The 13,760-nt window shown below is 42.4% G+C and overlaps 1 protein-coding gene across 1 annotated transcript in view; it reads left to right on the forward strand.

Annotated features, from left to right (window-relative positions):
* Positions 1 to 8,378: 8,378 nt before the first annotated feature.
* celf4 (CUGBP, Elav-like family member 4) overlaps positions 8,379 to 13,760 on the forward strand; it is a 77,290-nt gene continuing 71,908 nt past the window's right edge. The window contains exon 1 of the mRNA XM_063911660.1: positions 8,379 to 8,670. Coding sequence (XP_063767730.1) covers positions 8,400 to 8,670 — 271 coding nt within the window. The 5' untranslated portion in view covers positions 8,379 to 8,399. The remainder of the gene's footprint in view (positions 8,671 to 13,760) is intronic.

Raw genomic sequence — 13,760 nt, forward strand, 5'->3', positions numbered from 1 at the left:
GCACTGTGAGCTCGTAGAATGCGCGGATGCGTGTTTGTGAGTTCCAACAATAACCTCAAATGTGTTCACCCAGGCTCGATATTCTATTCACAGGGCTCGCACACCGACAATCATTCCCACACTGTGAAAGACATACTCCTATAAGCACATTGAAACTTCGCTGGCAGTACAGTAAAGCTGATCTATCCAGCTATCCATCGCTCCACCTGTCCGTTTATCTGGCAATCCCTTCCATCATTGTGTCTTCCTTTTGTCTGTCTGCTTCCATTCATCTGTCATTATCAGACCAAAAATGTAACACACACTTCCTCTCCCCTGCCGATAAGACTCTACACATCAGTCAGCAGCAAACAAGGCCCCATACAAAAAACATACCAAACTCACCTCCATTACGCAATTATGTCTTTTGTTGTCATTTTTTTCTTATTTGAGACATGAAACATATTTCTGAGCTGCCGCTTTTGTCTAGCCGAATGCCAAATTATTATATTGCAATCATAGACCTCTTCTCTGTGCCAGGGACTTAACTGCGTCGTCAATATTCGCTATCACGTCCCCTTAGTGGCTATAATTAGACTGTTTACTGGGACGGCATTGTGAAGAGCTTCAGCCAAACTAAATTCTCACAGCCTTCTGTAAGGCGAAGGCTTTGAGGGGAAATAAAAAACAATTAAAAGACCTAGTTTTTCACGGGGGCTGAGGACTTGCCAAAACTTGTGGTTAATTGATATTCAAGAGTTTGTTTCAGGTGAGTTACAACTGGAAAGATTCAAGAAGCAGTAAAGTTATAAATGGAACATAATGTACCTTATTATAACATTAACAAATTACCTTAACGTTATAATCCTTAAGATTTGAATTGGTCATAGAAAGCATCTATCTGGTATTTTAAATTGTTCTCGGATGTCTACAAAGAACGTATATAACTTTGGTTGATTCAAAAAATGTTCAGATACAGTTTAACAGGCCCATTTACAACCCTATAATTTGGTTTTAGAATGAAACCAGCTGAATTTCCTTATTTGGGGGCTCATTTAAATAATTATGACGAGCTCTGCTCTGATTGGCTGGTTTACAAGGCGCAATCCATGGCTGCCTCAGAGCCCACAGAAGTAAGTGAAGTCCGCGAAACTGAGAGATGAACCATGGAGGCCATTGGCATCCAACCTTACATGTTTGAGCCTTTATCGGAGGAGGAAACCGATGAATTTGAAGAACAGCCAGTTGGTCGGAGATTGGAGAGCAACCTTACGTTAAGTGTTTCCAGCAGCTGGTGTATGCAAATGTTGGGGCTGGACTACCGTGTGTTACGTCACACACGGATTGTTGTAATTCGCCCATTTTACGGCTGTGCTATGCATATTCATGATTTGCACATGAAGGAGGACACAATGGTGTTTGAGGTTCACGGTATGTCAGTTCAATGTACCAAACTCTCCTTATTCAACTATGCCAAGTTAGATACAGTTTTCCATTCTATGGCACCTTTAAGTCCTTCTGAATGTGTGTCAGCTGCGATTGAAAGCGACCACACTGTCATTGAGCAACTTTCTACAAATAATGGCAAGTTCTGTAGCTGCTGACAGAAATGTATGATGTAGGTGCAATTTCAATCCAAGGCAGGAATTGCGGCTTCAACCCAACAGACAAATAAGTGAGACCTATAGTCATGGCCGTTATGGCCGCCGTCAGCTTAGTTTTCGGTCGTTCCCATCATTTTTAGGAAATAGAAAATAAAGGTTCAAGAGTCAATCAAGTGAAGGATAGAAAATACATTTATAAAAGCCCCAAATGTTACACCTAAATGTTTTGAACTGTAATCTGTAAAAGGGTTCAAGTTAAAACTAAAAAAAATAACCAACACCATGGTGACTAATTACAATGCAGCCATACCCTAAAAGGTATGCAGCTAAATGGACATAATTTGAAACGGCCATAAGCGTTTGCTTAAATAATCAATAATAAATCAAGTGAGAATAGGATATTTTTCTATGCAATCGAGCTTCATTGTGCAACTTTTACATCTTAAAATGCCTGAGCTTAAAAAAAATGTATTTAATGTGTGTTTGCTGCTCATAAATGCTAAACAGGGGGACTTATTGTAAAGGGTTGCCAAGAAAAGCAATGATGAATTGTCCATTGTTGTCCTGTCTCTTGACATTTTTGGACATGTGGATCAGCAAAGAGGCAACCAGCCCACAGTATATATCTTATCCGTAAACCTGTCACTGCAGAATTGTTTCAGCTGTGTGTATGTGTGTGTAAAAGGACTTTCCTGCTAGTAAATAAAATCTCAGCTTGACAAGGCCCATGGAGTTTCTGGGTCACAGGAAAAAGCAAATAGACAAGCTCTATTTGCTTTCGCATGTGGGTTTGTTCGCTTGTCTGGCACCCATCACATGTGAATTACAGTGCTCCTAAAATATCATTCACACATACACATGAGTGAGGGCATGCACACAGTGTTCACACACACACATGCAGTGACACGAACACAGCACCTTATCCTTACTCCAGACATTTTTTGCCCAGGGGTATACCAGAGAACCAGGTGTTATCTCACTCCCCTGTGTCCCACTTTTCTCACCAGAGCAATTAATGACACCGTGCAGTCAGAAAACTGTGGCCCCAAAATGGCTGCCTGTCTGGGATGTAGGTGTCACATCCCCCTGACAACCAGGTCAAGCCCTCTGAGTATCATCAGTGTGCACCAACAAAGCCAGGGGTCGCAGTTCAGCTCACCTCCTGACCCCTCTGTGGAATTGATCTGTTGTAGTGGAAATAGGATTTTGGTGCTGAATGATTTAAACAGAAGCCAGACATTGGAGACATTTTCTGTCTTGCGTGATTGACTAGATGACTCACGACATTCGGACACAAGAACGCGGTTTTATAGTCACAAAGGGACTGAAGTAAATTGGGCTAATTTGTGTGTGTGTGTGTGTGTGTGTGTGTGTGTGTGTGTGTGTGTGTGTGTGTGTGTGTGTGTGTGTGTGTGTGTGTGTGTGTGTGTGTGTGTGTGTGTGTGTGTGTGTGTGTGTGTGTGTGTGTGTGTGTGTGTGTGTGTGTGTGTGTGTGTGTGTGTGTGTGTGTGTGTGTGTGTCAATGCGTAAAGTCAAGGAGAGTGGCTGTCAGAATGGCTGATCTGTGCAGCTGGCACTCGGCACAGGCAGAGACGCCCACCCATGTCAAATGTCACAGCACTAATTTCTTTCCAATGCAGCCCAGGTATAACCGCAGGGGCGAGAGACAGACACACCTCATTGCTCCACAGAATGAGCACCCCAGGAGGCTGGGCAATTCACAAATCTACAGGCTTTGTTTTAATGAAATGCATAGTGTCCTGTCATTGTTTTGTGCTCAGCTGTGTGCTCACTTTAGGATTTCTGGGCATCCAACAATTTCCATTTCTCACAGAGAAATATGGATTGTACATCTGTAAATATCTTGCAGTGCAGCACCATTTAAACTTGGTTTGTATAACTGCTGAACATTATTTTTATTGCCTCTGGTCACTGGAGTGTGATGCTTTGTATACTTAAATTATGTGTAGCAATACTTCATGGGCCTATACATGTGTGCTAATTTTATAAATCGCATAATATACTGCATTTTGATTAGTGCATATGTATTAAGCTAAACAAACGTTGCTTAGTCCATAGATCTGCTGGGAGGATGTTTTACAAATAACATTAATGGTTTTAATGCGTTATTGAATGCATTTGTGCTTTTGTTTGTTTTTGCCCAAGGGGGATAATACCCTGCCTCTCAACCTAGTGTCAACAAACTTCCACTGTAAGACTGTTCACACATGACCCAATGAAATGCATTTTGCCTCAGGAAATTTCAGAAATATTCCATCTTCCAATTACCAGCCATGGTTCTATAGCTTTCTGCATATTTGTATGTCCTTTGTTATTAATGCCTTCATACACACATTATTTCATATGTAAACTAGATGGAAGTCTTTGCATATTTACTTATAATAATTCCACATATAAGTGAAATCATATAGTAAATGCCAAGGACGCTGTGCATTTTTTATAAGACAGCATACATTGAAATTAGTGCAGTATTTTTTTCTTGGCACATCCTTTCCAATCTCTCACAAATTGATGCTAATCAAGTTAAAGTGAGCCTTACCGCCCTTCCGTCCCTCTAAACTTTCTAAGCATTTATTCATGCTCTCACCATTCCCTCATTCCTTTGCGATCTTCCTCCTAAATTACTGGGAGGTGATATACAGTCTGGGTGTCCCAAGGCTACAGGAGATTTAGAACTTTGTCCCATGTGAAGGAGAGGTGAGAAAAGACATTACTATGCAGAATAGGTAATAGTGAAAAATGCCAGAGCTCTTTATGGTGCCCCTTGCAGATTATCAATCTATTTGTATAACTTGGCTACCCAGAATTTAATTTCCCTTTTCATTTATTTGCCTTGCTGCAACCGTTTACACTGCCAAAACTGAAAATTGAAGCCATGACGAGCAAGAGAGCAATATTCCAAGGGCAAAATAGGCCTCTTCTGCTGTATGATTGCAAAGGTTCATTTGGAGGGGGGAAGAGGAATGCATGACCTCTTTTTGATGAGCTCAGAGGAATATTTTGAGAAATACAGGGAATCCACATATGGCCGTCCACACCTTGTCCTTGCTGTCTTCTTTTGAGACTGACGCCTTTCTAAGTGTTTTGGGAACTAACTGGGCGTTTTGCCTCATAAAAGAACAACACTCAACATTGCCCTATATTAAATTCAGCACCGTAGACAGAGGCATGCATTTGGCAGCTTGGTTCTGTATGTTTCAGCACCATAGTCGGAGGTAAACACTTTGTCGGATTTCCCCACTAGTTTCAGCACCATGGACAGAGCCAGAGCCGTCTCAGGCAGTACTCCTCAGTTTTTAATTTTGTTGTGTTGGCCCTTTTTTGAAGTTTGAAGTAGTCATTAATAGGTTGTGAATATTAACAAAGTCCAGCCTTGATTTATCTCATTAAGGAGCTTTGCACACTAGATCAGTGTATGTGTAAATTGAACTGTATCAAACTGTAAGAAAATACAAATGGAAACTGTTTGATATACTGGGGCTATGAATTGCCCTCAGCATGCCTATACATTGGGCACAAATGTTTTGAGGAGCTCCACAGTCATATTTGAGTATACCCAATCGAATTAAAATAAGTACCATTTTGGGAGCGAAAAGACACTCTGTTACATGTCTTGCTCGTTAATTGCGTGTTGTTATTATCAGTCCTGTGGGCTCGGTCCCTGAAGCCATTTCACTCCGGGCGACACTGAAAGCATTTCATAGTCCCTCACAGGAAGGTTGTGTGACGAAACAGACCAGGGGGGAACCAACGTGGCGCCATACCTTATATAATCATCACGGCAGTACCCACTGAACATAATTACAATGATTTGTGCCCTCCCATTTCACCCTTGTATTAAAAAATATTGCCGGAGGTAAGTCAGGCGTGAGCACAGGCAAGGCTGCTGTGGTGAATGGAGTGTGGCCCCGAGGGAAAGCTTGGAGAGCAGAGCACGTTGTCATGCCAAAGAAAAGCCAGCCCCCCCCCCCCCCCCCCCCCCCCCTTCTCCCCTCCCACCCCGCTGGGGCCCGGTCATGCCGTGAGAACGGGATGACATTACCGGGCCATTTAGCTGGCGGAAGAGCAAAAAGAGGTGAGTGTGTCGCTTTTGTTATTTAATGGTTGGCTAATGTCTCGGCAGAGGGGGGGGTATGCCTCATAGCCAAAAATGAAAACAAATAGGTCAACATTATGAGCCTTGGAAGTGGTTGCTATAGAATGAGGCCTTTAGGCTGCATGGTTTGACTGAAGACAGTGAAGCATGACTGGAGTGCACTACTAGTTCATTTTTGCTGATCATTGGAGAATGGTTCATTGCCTGTGGCCTGTAGAGCTGACACTCGGGTCTAATATCAAAACAACATATTGTCTACTATGAAATTGAATCTGCAAAGTAACTAAAACAAAGGTAGACAATTATCTCCAATATAGAGTGAAGTGGAAGCTTGAATTATCAAAAAATGGAAATACTAAAGTACAAGTACCACAAGACCTACTTAAATTATTGGGTAAGTGTCATTAATTTCACCACTTCAAATACTCTTAAATAGGCCACCATCTTTAGAGCTATATACGAGGCATGGTGATAAAGACGAATATATGCATGTGTTAAATACATGCTCTCTGTTCACTAAACTGTATAAACATATATTATGGTCTTTATATAAAGATGAACCTGCTTGTCTTTCTGTGAGACCAGGTGTCACATACTTAGAATTGTGTTATATGTTTTCCAGAGACAGTCCTCCACTGTCACCGAATCATTTTACTTTGATGACAGTTTAAATGGTTTCCATCAGACTGGATTTGAAAAGGAATATAAAAAACTCTTATCATATACACATTGCCCTGACCTCAGCTATTGTAGTTGTCCTTTGGGAATAGAAATAAACATGAACTGACTCGAGAAGGAATAAAGCAGGCTAGTCTGTGATTTTGACTGAAAGATCATGCCAGCAGTGCTCAGGTTGAATTGAATGTAAAAACATTTGATCTTGTATCCAAAAGATGTGCTGTCATTATAAGCTGTTGACACTTTGAGAGGGAATGTTCAGATCTAATGTCACTCCATGTGGCATCTTCTCCAGGGGATTAGGGGCAGAGCAGATGTCTGGTATATGAGAATAAGATGGTGTTCAATGTCAGAAATTAAAAATTATTTTGTTTTTGAGCATCAAGCTAAAATGATTTGTTTAACCTATCATAGTATTTCTTTTTTTCAACCTATTTAATTAGGAATGCACTGTCATTTTTTTTTTTATCAAACACGTAAATGTGCTCTTTATTCATGTATAAGTCCACTCTGAGGGGTGTAATCAAACTCACTTAAACTAAGATTTTCATAAATCAAACACTGCTATAATCAGACTAGCCATTTTCGATTTGATTCAAACCTGTGTGGTTGATGCCTGAAGGCCTAAAGTAAGCTCAATATTACTTCAGAGTAAACTGATATTGGATGTCTTTTCAAATATTATTTGAATTGATCCACCTTTTTTAAATTGCTTTTGACATTTTTTGTTCATTTACAGAGTAAATAATGATACTGTTTATATATGTTTTCTCACTGAGTATAATCATCGCTTAAATAAACGTGAAAACCTGCCGAGGATTGTTCTCAATTTTGTCCCACTACTGTTTGTCATCCTTCGATGTGCCCCCTCTATACGCCACTCGGCGGTGCTCACAGACTTCCACTTTCGGGATATCAAATCATCTAATCCACATCACTTTGGAAATGGCAGAGGAAGCTAATAAAACGTCATCTCACCAGGGCAAAACCTGCCGTTTGCTTTCAACAATAACGAGAAAATCGCGTCAGAGGAATCTTGCATCGATTTTCAGTGAATCCTGCGGGTGTGCTTTTTAGCACCACGGAGCTGTCCGCCGTCCGGGAGCGAAGTGAGGCTGCAGAGACTCACTGCTGCTGCTGCGAAGATAAGAAAGACTAAGAGAGGATATAAAGTGTGATTCAGGCACAAAATCAAACGACAGTCCCCTTTTCCTTCACATTCAGCAGCGAATGTTTATTTTTACTGAAACATGTCAGGAAAACATTGTTATTGCTATTAATACGAAGACGTGTCATTCACAAAGAAGTAATGAATTCTTGAGTTCGTGCATATGTAGTTATTTGCTCTGAGTAGGAGCACAAAGGATCCTATTCTCTATATTTCTCTATATATAGACCCTCTCCCCTTGGTGGATTGTACCATGTTGTCTTCAACATAGGAAAAGGGGGGGCAGAGAGCGTTGGCTTTGACATATACCGACTATAAAGCAGCGCCCTTTTCTCCAAACCTCCCTACTGTTCTGGCAGAGATTGAACCGTCCCTGTCCGTTTAAACCGAGACACCCATACCGACTCCTCAATGCAAAAAAAATAAAAGGGTGCCAAGAAGCTGGGACGAGGGAACGTGGGTGTAAATAGACAGTGAACGCTCTTGGTCTCTCTCTCTCCCTCTCTCTCCCTCTCCCTCCCCTTCTCTTTTCTCTCTGTCTCTCTTTTATGAAATCAATGAACGAGTTATTGGGTAGGACATAAATATAAGGAATCAAAGCCTCCACCGGGACCAACGGCATTGCGCGCTTTTTGATATGCGTCTTCGCCAAATGCTACATGTGTTTTCACATCACTGTAAATATTGGCTTTGAGAGGACGAGAGTGGAATCGGCTCTGGCACGGCTTGGTCTCGGAACCACATTTTGACCAAGACTTTCACCAGCTTTTAATTTTTTTCAACGTTAAACGATTCTCCACCATCGCCAACTGCTGCTGTTTGTACCCATCCCAACTCACTGGCCGGTCTGAAGATGGCAACTTTAACCAACGGGCAGGTGGACGGCTCGGTGCACGGTGTGGTCTCCGCCAACACGAACGGGCTCGTGAACGGATTAAGCCACAGCCACAGTCCGGTGGGCTGCCCGGCCACCATCCCCATGAAGGACCACGATGCCATCAAACTCTTCATCGGTCAGATCCCCCGCAACCTGGACGAGAAGGACCTCCGGCCCCTCTTCGAGGAGTTCGGCAAGATCTACGAGCTCACTGTGCTGAAGGACCGCTTCACGGGCATGCACAAAGGTGGGTTAAACACGGAATCCCTGAGATACCTTGCTTTTTTTGTCACTTTGCATTTGTGGTGAGATGGGGGATCCTAAATCATGCAGGGTTTTATGGGTAGCCTACAATTGTTGGCACATGGTGCAATTATTTGTAAGGTTGAATAGTTTAAGCATGTTGTTTCGGGATGTGTGTCCACACAAAAAGGAGATTAAATCCTTTGTTAGACTTTTGGTTCTCCAAATAAGTACATGCATACTTTTCTGTCTTATTCGGGCAAAAATATCCAAGCATGATAAGAGTGTCACGAATCGGGAGTCACGACGGCATGAATTTATGTAGGGTGATATTAGGAGGAGTAATGTTCCTACGTGGGCAGTGTGCACGGGAGTATTCACACATCTAGTCCGGGCGGTTGTAAACGTGCGTTCATTCACTATACGGTGCTAAATCCAGGCCATTAACCTCACGTTTTCACGTTGCAATAGCGGGGAGGCTGTGTTTGATTGCCCGCAGCGCCGTACACTCTTTTGCCCGCAACTCTCTCTCGCTGTGCGTGTGCGCGCGTGTGTGTGTGTTTGCTTGCATGCGCGTGTGTTGGGTGGGTGTCCGTGAAGGGGAGCCTGCACGTAAGTACGCGCATGCAAGTGGAGTAGGCCTAAGTATATAATTTCCTTTTTTATTAGAATATTGTCATGTGATATTTCCACCTCAAAAAATCTAAACTACATCAGAAATGTAAAATGAAATTGGAATTTATAATTTGTATTGTTTTTTAAACGTTCTAACCCAGGACTGTTTATTACTTCAGTATTTTTTATAACTGCTCATAGTGCAGATCCCTTTGGTTGCTTTAAGGAATTATCATAAACCTTTAGTGTTAAATGCTACATGGCCTTTCTGTGTAATATTAACGACCAGCTTTGTAATTTTGGTGCAACAGGAATGATCTTTATCCCAGTATTTTATTTTCCACTCTCAAGGGAAGGGTCATTTTCTGCAAATCACCATCTAACGAGAGGTCACTAATTGATCTGCTATACCTGCAGGACGTCTCCCAGGGGAACAAAGTACATTAAGAATGAGATATCACTTTTTGGGGAGCCCCCCCACCACTATCCTCCTCCCCATGTAAACATAGTGACATGCACCATGTGTCAGGAAATGATTATGATATACAAATAATTCCAGAAGGCGGAGACTGTCTGCAGGCATGGGGGAAACCAAAGAGGTGGAGTAGGGAAGAGGGGGGGTTATCTTTTATTAATAGCCCAGCTGTAGTAGCGACTCCCTGTTGGACAGTTAATCAACAGTGGCCCCAGAACTATAGGCACGGCTGGCCAGCTGATTCTAAGAACTGTCTCCTCACCGCGATATACGGCCCTGGCTTCCCGGGCCGAGCCCCCGCTTTCATTAGCGAGCCCCTGCTGCGCTCATATTTTAACTAGCTGGAGGCACTAGCTATTCCCTGGCTCGCCAGCTCACTGGCTCACTGCAACCTGCTCTAAGGCTTCATTCCCTCCTAACACGTTTCTGAGGTTTCCATATAGAAGATTCCCAAATTAGCAGTAAAAGACAGCACGTCCCACAAATAACAAAATGACTGACTGTGTGCACTGCCGCCACACCGCTTTTATTGAAAACTACACAGCATAACATGAATCAGGTATTGTGTGATATCACAGCAAGAGTTTGAGATGAGAGTAAGTACACTTACGTGTAATTACACAACTGTTTTAAAGGGAAATAATGCATGCAGTATTTGTTTTTCTGTAAAACTATTCAGTACTTTTCGTACATATGTATACTTTATTTTGTAACTACATGTTTCGTCCTTACTATTCTTCTTTCTCTCCTTTTCCCTGAGCTCCTTCACGCAGTTTGCATTTTTCTGAGTGCTGCTATAGAGTAGAAAAGAGTCAAACCGAGGGCATGATGACCCTTTAAGGTGTGTAACGCTCCAGTGGACTGAAGTTTATAGAACTGCCCACCAGAAAACTCCTTTTCTATTCTTCTCCTCCATCTTTTCTCCTCTTCATTAACTCAGCTTGATCCCCTTCATTCTTAGCTTTGCCTCTTTCCCCTTTTGTCTTAATTTAATGTTCTTGTGCTGACATGTTGCCTATTCACTGACAGTGACATCATGTTGGATAATGGCTGTGGTAATACACAGCCTTAGTTTGAAGCAGCGATTGTAGACGATCAACTTCCATTTCCTTTACATATTTGCTCTACGTCTGGTTTTTTTTCTCCAAATGGCACATACTTACCTGTAACTGTCATCGCTAACAATGTTATAATGCCTCACCCGGGGATACTGTTGCTTTCATTTAACTTCACCCAAAGAGACTTGGCACTTTTACAAAGAAATAAGCATGGTTTTCAGCAAGATAATACAGAGCTTTTTTCTGCTACAGCAGGTAATAAAAGGTTCTGCTGTACATCAACAAGCGTAAAGAAACAGCCTTTGCTATGGTAATGCTACCTCTGAAGAAAAGAGACCCCTATTATAGCCATTGTCAGCCGTGTCTGTGATACTATTGCCATAACCCTCCCCATAATGACTCCATGTATCACTAGTAATCTAGTCTTTAGGATTCTGTCCCCTTGGAATGGAGCGGGGGAGGAGGGGAGTATGGGACGGAGGTCTGCAGAGGCTGGGAGCGGGCACAGGGACACCAGCGCAGGCCCACATTCTCCCAATGATTTTATTTTCTCCCCTCTCCGACCGAGCCATGCTAATAGAGGCCATTTATAATGGTCACCGGCTGCTGTTGCTGCTGCTTCTGCTGCTGCTGCTGCTGCTGCTGCTGCTGCTGCTGCTACCAAGCACAACGGGGCTGAGAGGCACGGCTAGCACAAAGAGCCAGCCCATTTTCCCCTTCTGTCTGGCAATGCAGCTTGGGAGGTGGGGGTCTATTCAGGAAGAGAAGGTGTATATATGATTGCTAGCACTATTCATCAGCCTGATTTCATGTAATAATCACTGGGGGCAATTGAGCCACGATGATATGGGGTACAACGTTTAATAACTGAAGGTTGTTATCTATTGTTTACCGCTGTCACATCTGCAGGCGGTATTGGCCAAACCTTTATTGTCTACTTCTTTGCTTTTCCCCAAGCAAATGCAACTGTCACCAAGTTTGTTTAGCTGCTATTGTTGTTTATTTGGTGGTAATTTAATGCAAGTAATATAATTGTCCTTGGCCAAACTAAATACATAAGACAGAGTGGTTGTAAAGAGTTGCTCAAAGTCAAAGCAGTTTTTGAAACTTCATTATGATGTAGGCCAACTATCTATTTTGACCTGGCAGGTTGTGTTAATACATTTAGTAGAGGTTATATGCTTTCAATATAAAATTCTGCTAGCTTATTTTAATAAAAATAACAGTGGAAATGAATGATAATATCTTGGATGTTAGGCTGTTTTCCTAATAGATGCAGCTGAAAGTATTGTATGATTATATTTGATTTATCTGCCAATTATTTTCTGGATTAACCTTTTAATCTATTAAAAGTCAGATATAGTGAAATATGTTTATCCCAGTTCCCAAAGTCAAATGTTATGTCTTCAAATGTCTTGTTTTGTCTGTCAAAATGCCAAATGTTTTCAATTTAAAAGGATGTGAAAAACAGAAAAAAGCAGGATTTCTCCAAACGAGATAACGAAAACATAATTTCCAAGAATTTTGCATTAAAAAAAGAATGTATTGATGAAAAGAATATTAAAAACTTCACATGTTTTTAATATTAATTAGTCCATTTATCATTTTGTAGCCAGTAATTCATTATAAATATTTTAGAGAATGGTGTTTGAAATCAAATAGGTGGAGATGCAGTGTAATGAGCAATTGTAATCTTGTTTAAATGTACCCCTACTGCAGATGGCTTAGGCCACAGATGCGGGCTATAATCTATGCAGGTCATAAAGGGAGTAATGGTTCCCCTCAGAACGTCTATGGTGTTGATATTTCAGCTCTTTTAAAGTGAATGTGTCAGGGGGGCAGCAGCTTCAAAGCAGATCATCGTGCTCGTCGTGTTTGGTGAGGCCAGGAAGTCACAATGCCAAAACGTGAAAGTCTCATGCTGTGTGTTATTGCAGCCTATTAGGTGTTACAGGTTGCCATTAGAGTAGCGTCTGCAAAAAAGGAGGATAAAACCAAATGTGACTTAGAACAAAGAGAGACAGAATTGTGGGTGTGGGTTTTCGTCCTGCAGGTCTGCGTTATGCAGCATGCGTTCCGGCCGAAAAATTTCACTCTCGTTGCATCATCCTCTCTCTGTGGGATCCTTCGCTCCCCTCCTCTCACATTTGGTTTGGGATGAGTGTGTCTGTGTGTTTATGTTCTCTTCCTCTCCGCCATGTCCCAGAATCCACCACTCTGCTCTGCTCAGAATGCGTGCTCAGGCCCCACATTGTGCCCCGTTTCTAAAAAGATGCCATCGATTTTGAGTGTTTTGTCAGAGGGAAAGGCAACATGTGTCATAGAGGAAGTCGCTTGCTCCTAAAGTACCACTGGCGCCACACCGCACCCGCCACCCCTGTCCTGGCACAGCCCAGAACTGCCAAGCAACAAGAGCGAAACAAGAGGCGGAGCCAGAGCGGCAAGTACAGTGAGCCTAATTTGTCAGGAGGGCCGTTGTCAAGGCAGCACTGCCTCTGTTGTCCATTATTATTGGAGGGGACTGTCAGATGGGGGCCGGCTGATGGCCGAGCAGGGAGCCAGTTAGTCACAGTGAGAGATGACCGCACCGAGCCGAAGGAGGGAGTGCTCATGGAGCTCCTGCGAGGATTAGCATGCTAGCCGCAGGTTTGGAGTCATGAGGCCTGTCAGGGAGGTGGAGCCCTCTGGCTCCTCTGACCTCGGCAGTCCTCTCATTAAAACCACTGACCTTTACATACAGAGAGAGAGAGGTAATGTAAAGGGATGGCTGCACCTACATGCTCATCTCATTGCTCATCCTAAAGACAAAGTGAAACATGCTGACATACATTCAACACAAATTGCAAGTTAAATGCAAATGTAAAAAGAAATGTAATTGTACATGTGAATACAGTATATCTAGAACATATGCAGCAAGACAAGGGTTTAAAATGTGCTTAACCAGAG

Source organism: Eleginops maclovinus, chromosome 20 (genome assembly GCF_036324505.1).
Source record: "Eleginops maclovinus isolate JMC-PN-2008 ecotype Puerto Natales chromosome 20, JC_Emac_rtc_rv5, whole genome shotgun sequence".
Taxonomy (NCBI): domain Eukaryota; kingdom Metazoa; phylum Chordata; class Actinopteri; order Perciformes; family Eleginopidae; genus Eleginops; species Eleginops maclovinus.